General features: G+C 38.2%; 1 protein-coding gene across 20 annotated transcripts in view; it reads left to right on the top strand.

Annotated features, from left to right (window-relative positions):
• TCF4 (transcription factor 4) overlaps window positions 1-14,119 on the top strand; it is a 377,984-nt gene that overhangs the window by 229,388 nt on the left and 134,477 nt on the right. For 11 of the 20 annotated variants that reach the window (XM_043888697.1, XM_043888708.1, XM_043888705.1 and 8 more), the window contains 2 exons: window positions 11,002-11,131; window positions 11,631-11,680. The exons of 3 other annotated variants lie outside the window; for them this stretch is intronic. In XM_043888697.1, coding sequence (XP_043744632.1) covers window positions 11,002-11,131; window positions 11,631-11,680 — 180 coding nt within the window. The remainder of the gene's footprint in view (window positions 1-11,001; window positions 11,132-11,630; window positions 11,681-14,119) is intronic. 6 more of the 20 variants (XM_043888723.1, XM_043888707.1, XM_043888704.1 and 3 more) reach the window with 1 other exon arrangement.

Here is a 14,119-nt window from a genome sequence, read left to right as displayed (position 1 = left end):
CCAGGCAAGAATACTGGAGTGGGTTGCCGTTTCCTTCTCCAGCATGGATAGTCTAAGAGAGATTAATTAGGTCACGTCACTTTCTATGAAGAAATATACCAAAACACTGCATCATGTTGAAGCCCAGGTCTTTAGTCACTGCCTTATCTTATTTTTGTTTCTAGTTCTGCCTCCATTTCTGTGGTCATTTTCATTTCCCCTGGCTACATTGAACATCTATTCACTTCTGACCCTGTCTGACCTCTCCTACTATCTGTGGTCAAAAATTAGAATACCAGTGCTGAATATCATGTTTAGATATACTTGCTACGTACTCAGGAAGAGGAATTTCTCAGCCAGCTGTTTTAAGTTCTCCCAGCTTCTTTCCTGTGTATGTTCCCCAGAGTACCCATCCTCTTCAGAACTCTCCCCAATCCATACCTCTTTTTCTCTGTGTGTCTTTGTTCTCATCTCCTACAGTGTCTTTTCTACTAGAGCCCTGTGGCATCACAGAATCTCTAACTCGTGGAGGCACCTGAATTATTCCAGCTCTTCCAGTTTCCCTCTAGAACCTGCCCTTAAGGGTCAAGTATTTGACAACTCGCCATGTTTAAGGAAGTCCGGCCATTTTTCAGGGGCTTCCCAGGTGGCCAAGTGGTAAAGAATCTGCTTGACAATGCAGGAGATTCAGATTTGATCTTGGGTCGGGAAGGTCCCCTGGAGAAGGAAATGGCAACCTGCTCCAGTGTTCTTGCTTGGAGAATCCCATGGACAGAGGAGCCTGGCGGGCTGCAGTCCACGGGATCACAAAGAGTTAGACATGACTGAGAGACCAAACAACAACGACAAGCCATTTTTCAACCAAATCAATCACAGATTTTAAAAAATGTAAACCTTCATGTATGTGTTTAGATGAACATACAACTGATTTCTTCAGAGACTTTACAAATTCTGACACTTCAAATACATTTTGAAGGACTGAGAGAGCAGTTAGGAAGTATTGGAGGTTTTGTGGAAAAGCTGTGTTGAGCCCTTTGCATATTAAGGGCCCTTTGCGTATTAAATTTCAGTTTTTTTATGAAGCACTCATGAGGGTGGTGGTACTCATAAAGGCAGTTCAGAGGCACAGGAGAAAAGTTAAGGACAAGACTGAATATATAGGAGTTATATGTCTCCTAGGTTAGAGAGAGAGAAGTTATGTTCATGGTGGGAACTTCTGAAGTCATGTAAGCAAAGTGTGTAGTACTTGCTTTGCTTCAGTATTTAAGTAATGGATGACTTATTTAATCTGATTGGCACCTACTGAGGATGTACTATGTACCCCAGCCTATTGTGCTAGATGCCAGAAATACAAAGATGATTGAGGCTCACTTTCTGCCCTTGAGGAACCCCCAGAGTGGAAGGAAGAAGTCAGATGCATAAACACTACTTGCCATTGATAATGTCACAGCGGGTGAATTTTTTCAGAGGAAGTGGGAGCAAACATCCAGAAGGAGGAGGACTGAAATTCGAGAGGGAAAAAATGAGGGAAGACTGGGGAGGAGAGAAATGACGAGAAACAAAAAGCGTTTGAGCCTTGTTAGAGAAGAGGGTGGACCACACTATGGAAATTGAGATCAAAGACAAGAAATTAAAATCAAGATTTAAGACAAGAGGCTGTGGAAGAGCAAGGGCAGTGGGTGATCTCGGAAGAACTGAGATTTCAGTTGTTCAAGAGGGTGTGCTGTTTTATGGCCTCACTCTCTTTGTATAAATATGAATGATAGGTATGTGTATTGCTTGTGTATAATAATATATCACATTTTAACTTAAATGATTATGTTATACTATATATTATACTTATATAAAGTAGAATATTTTTATATAACATTTATTATATATATTTTAATATACTATATAATATATACTTAATATATATAATTGTATATATACAATTAATTAAGGCTCAGGAAATGATAGGAATTTGCTAAGCACTTTAAATTATCCAAGTGAATTCTTAAACAGGTTGTTATTTAGTCACTAAGTCATGTCCAACTCTTGGACCCCATGGACTGTAGCCCGCCAGGCTCCTCTGTCCATGGGATTCTCCAGGCAAGAATGCTGGATTGGGTTGCCATGCCCTCCTCCAGGGGACCTTCCCGACCCAGGGATTGAACCTGCATCTCCTGCACCACAGGCGGATTCTTTACTGCTAAGCCACCAGGGAAGCCCCTTACAACAGGCAGTATTATTACACCAGCAGCATTTTCCAGAAGACACTGTTCAAGGTTATGCAGGGGGTAAATGGCACTCATACTCTGGCCTGCCTTCAGGAATGAGTTTGGAGGAGCTTTTGGGCTAAGTTTAAGAGATCAGATTTGTTGGTAAGATGAACTGAAAGGTCTTGATGGGGGTGAGGGCAGGAGAAAGAGAGCACGCAGAACAGAGGGAGGCAGTGTGTGGGGTAGAGGCCAAGCACAGGCTTTTTTTCTTTTTTTTTTTAAGATTTGTTTATTTATCATTTTTGGCTGCGCTGGGTCCTTTTTGCTGTGCTGGCTTTTCTCTAGATGCGCCGAGTGTGGGCTGCCCTCTAGTTGTGGTGTGCAAGCTTCTGATTGCCGTGGCTTCTCTTGTCGCGGAGCACGGGCTCTAGGCGTGCAAGCTCAGTAGCTGTGGCTCACGGGTCCAGCCCTTCCTGGGCATGTGGGATCCTCCCGGAGCAGGGATTAAACCCAGCTGCCCTGCATTGGCAGATGGATTCTCAACTGCTGGACCCCTACCCTGGAAGCCCCAGGCAAGCCTAACTGGGTTCCCATCCTGGCTCTGCCAGCCACATGGCACTGATGAGGCCACATCTCCACCCCGAGTGTCGCCGGGTGTCCAGAGGAACACTGTCTTCTGACTTGTTCGTACCCAAGGACCTGCAGTTGTTCCTGGCTCATGGAGCAGTTTCGATAACTGCTGCTGCTACTGTCCCTGTTACCCTGACTGCCCCCTTAGTCCACGTTCCTCCTCCTCCTTGCCCTCTTCCTGCTATTACCACGACTGTTTCTACTACTATTAGTATCTGTTCCTTTTTTTTTTCAGAACAACTTTGTATTCAAGTATGGTTGGTCTACAGTGTTTTATCAGTTTCAGGGGTGCAGCAGAGTGGTTCAGTTATGCGTGTATATGTTTATCTTTTTCAGATTCTTTTCCACTCTAGGTTATTACAAGATTGAATGCAGTTGTGTGTGCTATACAGTAGGAGCTTGTTATTTATCTAATTTGCATACAGTAGTGTGAATCTGATAACCCAAACTCCTACTTTATCCCTCCTCCTCTGCTGCTGCTGCTGCTAAGTCACTTCAGTCGTGTCCGACTCTGTGCGACCGCATAGACGGCAGCCCACCAGGCTCCCCTGTCCCTGGGATTCTCCAGGCAAGAACACTGGAGTGGGTTGCCATTTAAGTGAACAGTGGAAGTGAAGTCGCTCAGTCGTGTCCGACTCTTCAGGACCCCATGGACTGCAGCCCACCAGGCTCCTCCGTCCATGGGATTTTCCAGGCAAGAGTACTGGAGTGGGTTGTCATTGCCTTCTCCCCCTGCTCTGCTAGTAGTACTATTATTTTTATTATTATGAGCAGCAATAGTAGTAGGAATGACTAATGGAATAGATTTATGCTAAAACAACAAAACCCAGTAAGATTTAAGTCCTCGATTTGATCAGTAGCAACAATTCATCTCTGTTCATTGCAATATTTAGTGAGCCGTTGCCAAGGCAGACCTTAGTACGAGACACGATGGGGAGTTAAAATAGGGATCAGTCATTGCCTCGTTTAACTAATATAAACTAATTTGACCTTCTTGCCATATATTCCTGAAAGAGAACTTTTAGGAGAGAAACTGTTAATGCACATCGGATGCAGACCCTCTTGAAGCAAGAGGTCATGTGGCAATCTGGAAGGATAGTCAGGACTTAATTTCATGATGACTTAGAGATTTCTTTATGCATTTTCTGCTTCTCCAGATAACCTCCATTTCCTCATGTCAGGCAGTAGTAGGCTGTCATCTTACGTACAAGATTTAGATAGTTATCAGAATATTTTAGCAAATCCCATACCATTGGCTACTGAACTTTACTTGAGCACCTATTTGAGGTGCTGGTTAGTGAGCCGGATGAATGGAATTCTGGCCCACGTCTTCTGGAAAAACAGTCTCTACATGAAAACTGGTTTTATAGACTCTTGCTTAGAGGGGAAGGTATTTATAACAACCCTTGAAATGGAACCTCTCCCACCCAGTATGAAGAAGAATGACATCTGACAGTTCGCTCTTCCTTTATTTTACTGAAATAGCAACCTGGCCACATATACTTTTCAGCACATTTATTATAGCCACATGTTTATATTTATAGGAGAAGTGGTGCTAATTCCCTAGTATGTTAACAGGTCTTATTCAGATTTGTTCTATTTTTACTTTGGAACAAAATTGCTGAAGAGAAACATTTTAAGGCAAGTAGTGATTACAGCATACTTATCAGATTATATATTAAATAAACTTCCTGAACTGAGAAAGTGCATAAACTGAAAAGCAGGTAGTTATCTTAAATTCTATATTGTTTATGTAAGATTTCTTCAAATCCACTTATACTGTAGGTTATTCCTTGCTTTCGTGTTTTCTTTTTGCCAAATTTCTACTTTCTCACTAACAAATGTAATTCTATTTTTAATATGTAGTAGATGACCCGAGATTTCAGGATGGAATTTCACAACCCAAAGAAATACCTCACTTTATTGTATACAGTAAATTATGTATTTTTTAAAATTTGAGAGATAGTCAAACAGGTGAATGCATAAATCTTGTCAACCCTTAGGCAGTTGTAATTTCCATACCAAAATGCAGGAGTTTTTACCTATTACTGTTATACATTAAGTAATAGTTACCATGGCAACCTTTGCATCATATAACATTCAAATATAAGGTATTGTGTTTTTATAGGAAAAGACAATACATTTGAATTCTGTTTCTTTTTTAATGTTTGGTAATATATAATCACTACTAAAAAGAATAATTTTGATCAAGGTCAAGTTAAATTCTTTGTGAGTTATGCAAATTTCCAGCCAAAACCATGAAGTACATTCATTTATTTTTGAGGATGTCATGGGGGAAGCAAAGAATTTTTTTTAATTGTATTTGAAAAATACCACATAATACCATTTAGTGCCTATAATTGGCCTTGCAAAGGGAAAACCAAAAATTGAACTGTATTTAATGTCATTTTTCAGTGGCTAATGCAGTGGTAAGAATTTGAATGAACACATCACATGATTTATCAAATTCTACTAAATATAATACATTTGTTATTTTTGCATACCCAATTGGTTAATTGTGACTAGTTTTGATCTCACGTATAGTTGTATTAACTGAAGCTGTTTGCTTGTGCTTGCAAAAGAGCAAAATGAAATGAGCCGTTGACGTAATCCTTTTGGCAGTTCCAGGAAAATGGCCACTTAAGCTGAAATTATCGAGATTGATTGTTGGCCAGTTTTTTTTTATTAAGTATGGAAGAAAACTAGCCATTTCTTGTTGCCAGCTCTAGGCCATGAGGCTATCATCACTGTTTATGTAGACTACCGTATTTAACTCTTCTTCAGGTTTTTACTAGTGATTTTTCAAAATTACTATCTCAGTATATACTTCTCATCTCAAAGTGGTGTAGGAGCTCTGACGTTCACAACTTTTGAGGCATCTTTTAAATAATAAGTGGTGGATCGTAACACGAGGCCATGAATTGGAGGAAGCAGAGTAACTGTCCTGGACTCTGACTCAGTTGGACATTGTGCATATGTTGTTTCATCTGCTCCTGATAATTCTGTCATAGAACTTTTATTATTCCCTTCTTACAGAGGAGGAAACACGGTTTAGAGCAGTCACATAACCGTCAGGCACATTGCTTGTATGCCTCTGAGCTAAAGTTCAGCCTGTCTGTCTCACCTCAAAGTCCTCCATCTTTCCTTGCAAGGTTTGGATTCAACTAAAATGTTTGGATTCAACTTTTGACTTGTTACAATGGGCATTATACTTTTCAAGTAGAAATGACAAACATCGACCCAAGCCCTTTAAAGAAAATCTTTGCTAAAGAGTAATTTCAATAATTTGCATTTCTCTCCAGCACAATAGCAATATGTTAAGTCCATGATTACAAAAGTTGTCCTTGCCACCCTACCTTTCTAAGTTTCCCAAGTCCTCTTTTGTTGAAACCAAGCATAAGACCAAGATCAAAGTAAACTACTAAAGGTGCATTCCTAGACCTTCAGGTGTGAGGAATAAAGGCTGTCCAGAACCTGACCTTCAGTTTTGAGCTTTGCAGTTCAAAAATGGACAGGTGGAAATACAGTGTTCTTCATTGCCCTTTGGTGCGAGATATATTCTGGGTTTCGGAGTAAGTGCCAACAGCAGCAAAATTATCACCCCCTCCTGCTACTGTAGAAAGTCAGCAATGGCCCTTCTGTGGTCAAAATGGCAAATTCAGCAGCAGCTATTTGACAGAGATTTGCAAAAACTTCCCCATGGCTGTTAGGAATCTTTATTCAGCAGTGTCTTCAGAAACCCGATTCTGTGCAGAATGAACTGTGTACAAATGACCTCAGTTGTGAATTTCCTTCAAGTCTTTTAAAAAAATCTAATTTATAATTTTTCTCAATGTGAATTTTGCATTTGGCACTTCAGTCTATTAGATCCGTCTACATACATCCCTCATTTGTAAGTTTTAGAGTGTTTCAGAATTTTGTTTCCGTATTAACGTAAAGCCTTCTAAAATTCCTGGCTATAAAGAGTCAGTTCACCATACAAAGCCACTACACATCACTTAGGTTTGTGAGAAAGACTGGAATTGCGGCTGTGTCAGTGCTAGAATACCCAAACATGAATTAGACTCACAAGCATTTGGCAATAGTTCAGAAAAGGAGCTTAATCTGGTTTCATCTGAGACTGCTTTTCTCTGTTCTCTAACATCCCCCCAAGATGTTGTGTCTGATATCGGATCACAACGTAATGGGAGTGACGCAAAATCAGAAAAAGCCCTAAGAAACCAGGGGCACTTTTGATTTTCCCCAGAGATTTTTTTTTCCCCCTCCTACTTTTTTTTTTTTTCCTCTCTCTTCCAGATTTCAACTCTGAAATTCAAGGTCATTCACCTATTAGATGAATTAATTATAAGCCAAAAAATCAGCATTCATCATACTCTGATCTCACTCATATCTATAATTAAGGGTAAATATAATCTTCCTTTTTAGAAATGTACCACCCACCCATTACATTTAAAGTGCTGACTGAAATGAAATAATAGTTCAGTGCAAGATGATTTTAGTTTAACAAGAAAAAAGTTGATAATTTAAGCTTGAAGCAGTTAGTTCTATTTTTGATTACCATTCAGTTATAAATCTAATTTGAGATATATGCTGCCTTTCTGTTACCCACGTTTTAATTCATGGTTTGTCTTCTTGGTTGCATAAGCAAAGTTTGGTGGTTTATCAAGGATGTTAAAAAAGCTCCCCACAAAGGCAGTGGGGAGCAAGGTTGAGAATGTGCTAGAAAGATAGTCGGAGACCCAGCTCTGATGTGAAACAAACAAAAACTTTCTTTGAAAGGCTCCTTACAGAATCGCTGCATTTGGCATTTGAGTGGCTGTGTTGGGACTGGGTCTTTGCAGACCCAGGGTCTTTGATTGCAGAGGATGGATGAACCGCCCCCCCCACCCCCACCCCGTCAGTGTTTAAATTGGGTTGACTAAGTCACTACATTTTATCCTTTGGTTAGGGTATTTTAACTCTTAAAATGGTTGGTCTTTGGACGAAAATAAGGAGCGAATAAGGGGAAGAGATGGTCGCATCACTTTTCAGGCAGTTAAAACAAATGCTCAACTCTGGCTTTAAGATTTACAGGTTAGCTCTGCGAGATGCCACATCTTGCTTCCAGTGTTTCCTGGCAGACCAGGGCGGCTCTCTACTGGGACCCAGCGTAACCGCAGAGCATGAGCTTGCACAATTCAAAAAACCTAAAACCTCTATAATCCTATTTAAGGCAAAGATGAATTTGCCCATTTTGAAAGTAGACTTAAGCTTTCGCACTTTTGTTAAGTATAAATTTATCTTCAGATGTATAACATATGCATATATGTATGTATTAAAAGTATATGCACAGATAAATGTACATGTATACATTAGGTAAATTCATATGTAAAGGAATGCTTTATTCATTTTGTGCAATATTTTACCTTACTCAGAGTAGTTGAATGGCATTAAGTTTTTAAAATGCACAAACTCAGGTTTCCATCCAATGGAAAAAAATTTTTTTATCTTTCTCATGGCTAAAGAGAGTTAAGTACGTGACGTAAAGGCCAAACAATAGTAAATGGTCATTGTTCATTTTACAAATGTCCTCTACAATAAGAACACACGTATTTTTATCTTAATTTTTCCCTTGGGGGGTGATTAGGGCCTCCCTTAAGTGTGAGGAAATGCTTATTTTTGTATGCTTTAGAAGAATGATTCTATTGTCTGAGTGAAAAAGAAAAAGGAACAAACATATCTAAAAAGAAAGAAACAGGAATGTGCTTTGTCCAAAAAAAAAAAAAAAAGCAGGAGCCACCAAATGTCTGTCAGTGCTGTCTGCCCAGTCCTGTGTCGTGGTACATAGTTCGTGTCATGTAAGAGCTGGGGGCCTGATTTATTTACAACTGGTCCATGAAATGGCTTTCTTTAAAATTACCAACAATGAGGTCAGCTACAGCCAGTTAGCTATCTAGTTATCATTTTATATTTTTCACAGCTCTATTGTGAATACTGCCCACAGTACAGCCGGCCTGTTTGTTTTTATGTTGACCTATTGAATGCATCTACTTTCTTGAGAGGGAAAACCTTTGCCACTAGGACCAACAAGAATTAAGCAATGGTTAAGCTCATTAAAAAGACAAGCAAGCATTTCAACCTACCCGCTCAGCCCTTTGGGGGATATTTTGTATAATTTCAGGAAAAGAAAATTGCAGAAATAAGGGTGCTATCTAAACTATGAAGTTACCAGTAAGATCATCTTCAAACTCCTCTTTCCAGTGAAATGAAGGCTCATTTGTAGATTTCCCAAAATGTAAGGAGGTTGTGATTTAAATCATTTACGGCTCTATTGATGGGAATTGCAAAGAAAACTTGGACTTAAATCTGTTTATCAAGAGCGAAATTTCAGGTTGATATTCTAAAAATTTTAAATGCCACTCCTAAAGTGATTTAAAAAATTTTTGATGTTACAGTGTTGGTTTCCTGATTTATTGGAAACTATTGTAAAGAGCTCTCTAGTTTAGTTTGTCATTGGCTTGCATTTTGTTTTCTTTCCTAAATTCAGAAGAGGCAGTAATTGAATATGCGAATGTCAAATTTCTGTCTGGTAAATGATCTGGTCATCTCAGGTATTTGGTAAATATTAAGATATTTGAAATGAGTTTTTACTCAAAATGCCCTTCTGTCCTAAAATCTCATCCTCAAAATTTTAAAGTATCGTTTATTATGTGTCCTAAACTGGAAAAGTCTTAAACTGGAAGCAGTGAAGGCAAGCTTGTCAGTAGCTGATTAGTCCTTTATATATTACTCCTCCCGCACTGACAAAAATCCCTCAGAATAGAGGGATTCTCTTTATGATATTTAAGCTATATGGTGGTGGAGAGGGGATGTTTGAATTTTTGATTTTCCAGCTTATGGGTCATATTTGACCAACTGCTTTCACCAGAAGACATGCCACTTTGTTGAGCTATTTAGGAATCAAAAAGACTGTCTTAATTTAAAACAAGGACCCTTTGTTTGAGTTGGTGACTGCCTTGTGAAATTTTTCAGTTCTCAGCGGGTTAACCGGGGAACAGGGGCAGAGTCATAATTGGCCTATTTAGAGTATTTTGCATGTGAATAGTGTGTTAGTGAAGCATCTCTAAGTCTGTTGTGAGTGACATGATGATTAGAATTTAGATTAGGGAAAACACATTCTGTACTTTATCAAGGACAGTAATTAGTTCAGTCAGTAAAAGTTGATTACAAGTAACGATAAAGTTAGATTTTTTAGTACTTAATTTTAAAATTTCTTTATTTAATAGTAAATTTGTTCTTAATATAAATGGTAGTATCTACACTGGTTTTCTTGCATATCCGAATAATTAAAAGAACAATGTGTTCAATGCAGAGTATAATCAGGCGATTTATATATTATGGGTAAGTTTCTATGTAGTTTTTAGAGACTGTCATATTATTTAAGTTTTCGTATGTCATCATTTTCGGAAGTTTAGTGATTTGTCACACCATGATAAGTTAATGATATTTGGGAAAGTTTTCTAGTGTTCAGGTAAACGTTTAATCTGTGGGGATGTGTTTTAGTTTCTGATAGTCCTCAAGAGGGTATTGAAGTCCTTTAATGTGTTCCTGTTGGTTTAGGATGCCTACTTTTCCTATGATTTTGGAAGTCAGTGTGAGCATTTTGAATTTCCTCCTGGTTCAGATGGCATTCTGTCTTCTAGGGGTGCGGTGTGAATTCATGGAGGGTCTCGCAGAGAGGCAGGGTTCCCAGTGGATGTGAGCATCTATACTCTTCCCCCAGTGTGAGCAGTGGGGGGAAGTTGTATGCGTCCGAAAAATCAGATTCTCCCTGGTTCTTGTTCAGGGAAGGACATGACTCGTTCCCAGATATGAACCTAACTCTAGATCAGGAAAATTCTAACCTGACATAAATGCCCTTTACTTACAAGGTGACCATGTCAGTCGTCTTAAAAGGTGAAAATCTTTTTTAACAAGCATCACCGTCTACCTTCTTCTCCAAAGTTAAAGAACTAAAAATTCACAAATTCGGAGTAGCTTCTTAGACGGCTTTTCTTTTCCTTTCTGCTGGGTTGGGTTTTAATTGTTTCAGCTTTAGCAGATGCTGTTTCCTTTATTGCATTGGTTTAAGTACTAACAATCAGTTGGTGAGGGGGGTGGCAAATGTCAAAACTGAACCTTATATGTTTGTTTTTCCTTTTTAACCTTTTAGCAGAGTCTCCTTGGAGGTGACATGGATATGGGCAACCCAGGAACCCTTTCGCCCACCAAACCTGGTTCCCAGTATTATCAATATTCTAGCAATAACCCCCGAAGGAGGCCTCTTCACGGTAGTGCCCTGGGTAAGGTATTCCTCTCTTTAAATGCCTGAGTGATTATTAGTAATCTTTTTCTTTCTTTTCCTTTCTTTCTTAATACCATCCTTTCAACCTATCCTCACTCCACCCCCCCCCAAAAAAAAAGCCCCATAAAATTGTGCTCAATCTTCGGGCTCATGATCACCCGCCTCCCCCCGCTAGTAATATGTTGAGTGGGTATGTTAACAACTTACAGTAGCAGGAGAACTATTTTGGTGTATGCTTATTTCTTGTTTTCTCTTGGCCGCCCAGCTAAGGAACCTCTTTTAAAAACCAAAGCATTAAAAAGTTAAATCTCTTCATTTTTATGAACGAGGCAGACGTTGATTTCTGCCAGAGGAAAAAGATGGTAGCGATAGTGACATTTTGCTAAAGTAACGATTTAAGAAAATCTGGTTGACTCTAAATGGCTTCGTGGTGTAATCTGTCTGAGTTAGGAGAATGGGCACGCAGGGAACCTCACAGCCTCCTCATTTTCTTTCAGAGGTTCAGACAAAGAAAGTTCGAAAAGTCCCTCCAGGTTTGCCATCTTCAGTAAGTACTGCTCGTTTCTGCTTTTGTATATTGTTTATTTTGTTCGGCTCTGTATTGATGCCAAGGAGATAGGAGTAAATGAGGTCCCATCCGCCAGAGCGGCGTGTTTTATCTAGAATGTGGATGAGGTAGCAGTGACCTGCACCCCCAGCCACCTGACCCATGTTGGAGTGATTAATTGCACATCCTGGAAGACAGGGTGGGTGTGTTGATATTCAGCTGCTTAAGCTCTGAAGAGAGCCTTGAAAAGGTGCCTGAAGTTCCAGGAGTTTTACCTGCTCAGAGCTTTCAGGAGAATGAGTATTAGTTTCATGTGTTGGTTAAATTCTTTGTCGGTATTATGATGATTTATGGATTTGCATGCGAAAGGAGATTTGTGGAGAGGATTTAGGAAAAATTTACATGGGTTTCAGCCCAGAGTGCAGGGAGAATGTCTCTATTTTCTAGAGAGGGCACTGAATAAAGGCTGGGAAGGTAGCTGCCTCGGTGGCCATTTGTGTCTGGAATACCAGGTGGTAACTAGGAGAATCCAGCTGGAACCAAAAGCATTCTGGGTCTTTTTAATACCTGGAGCTTTGAGCCGGGGTTGCTGGGGGTCTCTCCAGTTGCCAGCATAACAAAAGTTGGTTGTGATCACAGTTAAATACTTGATGTTTTACTTTTAATCCATATATATATATATGTTCATATATATGAAAACATGTTTTCAAATTTGAATTCATAGGTAATTTAATTTTGTTTAGATCTGTCCATTTCTAGTAATTTCCCCCTTATGTAGAATCAAAATATGAGTTTCTCTTTTCTTTCCCTGTTTCCTCCTTACTTTCTCCTGCTTTTTGTTGTTCCTTCCCTCCTATGATAAATTTCTGTATATATATATATAGTTTTAATTTAATGTTGTGTTCTGTAGAGCGTTAGTATTCTTTGAAAAGAATGCTAATGAGCCTTATCATAAGTTCTTGTACTCTAAAATAAAATTATATTGAGAGTTCTGAAAATAATATTACCAATCAGTGCTTGCATATTAGTTTTTATTTCATTTTTAATAAATTAGAAGAATAATGGGTTTTGCAAATGTGCTAAGATTAGATTAACCCAAACACCTGTGTATTTGACTTGATTTCAGTTCAGCTCATCCAAAAAATTATTAAGTGAATATATCAAAATAAGTCTTATCAGGGAAAAAACAAATTTTGTATGCTGATTATCAGAGACTCAGTAATGTTGAAGAAGCATCACAAAATTATCCATAAATATAGAATAATATTGTGTAAATAAAACTGCCAATGGTGTATAAAATAGTCACTTTGGACTACCAGTAAGTCATTTAAAAACATACTGAGTGGTTTTATTCTTGTGTTTCTATGTTGTCTTGAAATTGACTAACATCCTCTCAGGTTTTTATAACCATATTTTAAGCTTCAAATTTGTGGTGGATTTAATGTAGATGAAACTTTAGCTTTTAATAGCTTTTATGACAACTTCAAATGATACAGTACTCAGAGCTGTTTACATTTTAAACATGTCTGAACCTAACACGGACCATATGAAATACAATAAGTGGACCTTTGAATATTTTAAAATGATAGAATAAACTCGTCTATAAAAGCAACGCAAAAGTTAAAGTGATAGTACACGGTTTATGTATATTCAAATTAACTTAGTTTATTTTTTTCAATGCTGAAATAAATTATGCAGAAATTTGCAGAGTTTCTAAGGAGTGCTTTGGTATGGCATTAGATATTATCTATCCACTTAATCATTGTCAACAACAATTTCTCATAATTCATTGTCAGTTTTTAGGTATTTTCCATAGAGCTAACTGGCCACTATAGAATATGTTACTGGTATTGTTTTTTCTTTGCTGTTAAGACAGTTATGTGTTACTGATATGTTGTCATATGTTCAGAACTATAATAGTGTCTTTCCTTGCTTCCCAATAAATCTGTAATTGGAAATTTGTATTACTTAATTTTTGGCTTTTGATGGTCAGTTTAGGGTTTCCTCTTCTTTGAGAATTTATGTTAGCTAAATGTTTTAATGGTCCTTAAGGAATATTTGGTATTTTGCTCCATAAAGAACTCTTTTTGAAAGATAAGGAGGAAAACCAAGTTGAAATGAGAATTTTATCCTTGTAATTTTAATATTTTGTTTTGCTGCTTCTTTGTCTGCTTTAAGCAAGAAGAAGGCAGTTTGGTTGATTTTAGAATCTAGTCATCTGTTTATTGTCATTACTTCAACAAATCTCAGCCCTCTTTTAATAGCAGTTTAGCTCAGTTTACATTAGCTTTGTTGTATGAATTGGATTGCTTATTACTGATAACAGAATCCACATGCCTTATCACTGAATAAAATAAATATTTCAGTTTCATCTAAAAAGATGATCTGTATTAGATACTGTAACACTTTTGCTCCAGTAGATCTGTATCTCTGTATCTG

The sequence above is a fragment of the Cervus elaphus genome, chromosome 27, assembly GCF_910594005.1.
Source record: "Cervus elaphus chromosome 27, mCerEla1.1, whole genome shotgun sequence".
Taxonomy (NCBI): Eukaryota; Metazoa; Chordata; class Mammalia; order Artiodactyla; family Cervidae; genus Cervus; species Cervus elaphus.
This window is presented reverse-complemented; position numbering and strand designations above follow the sequence as displayed.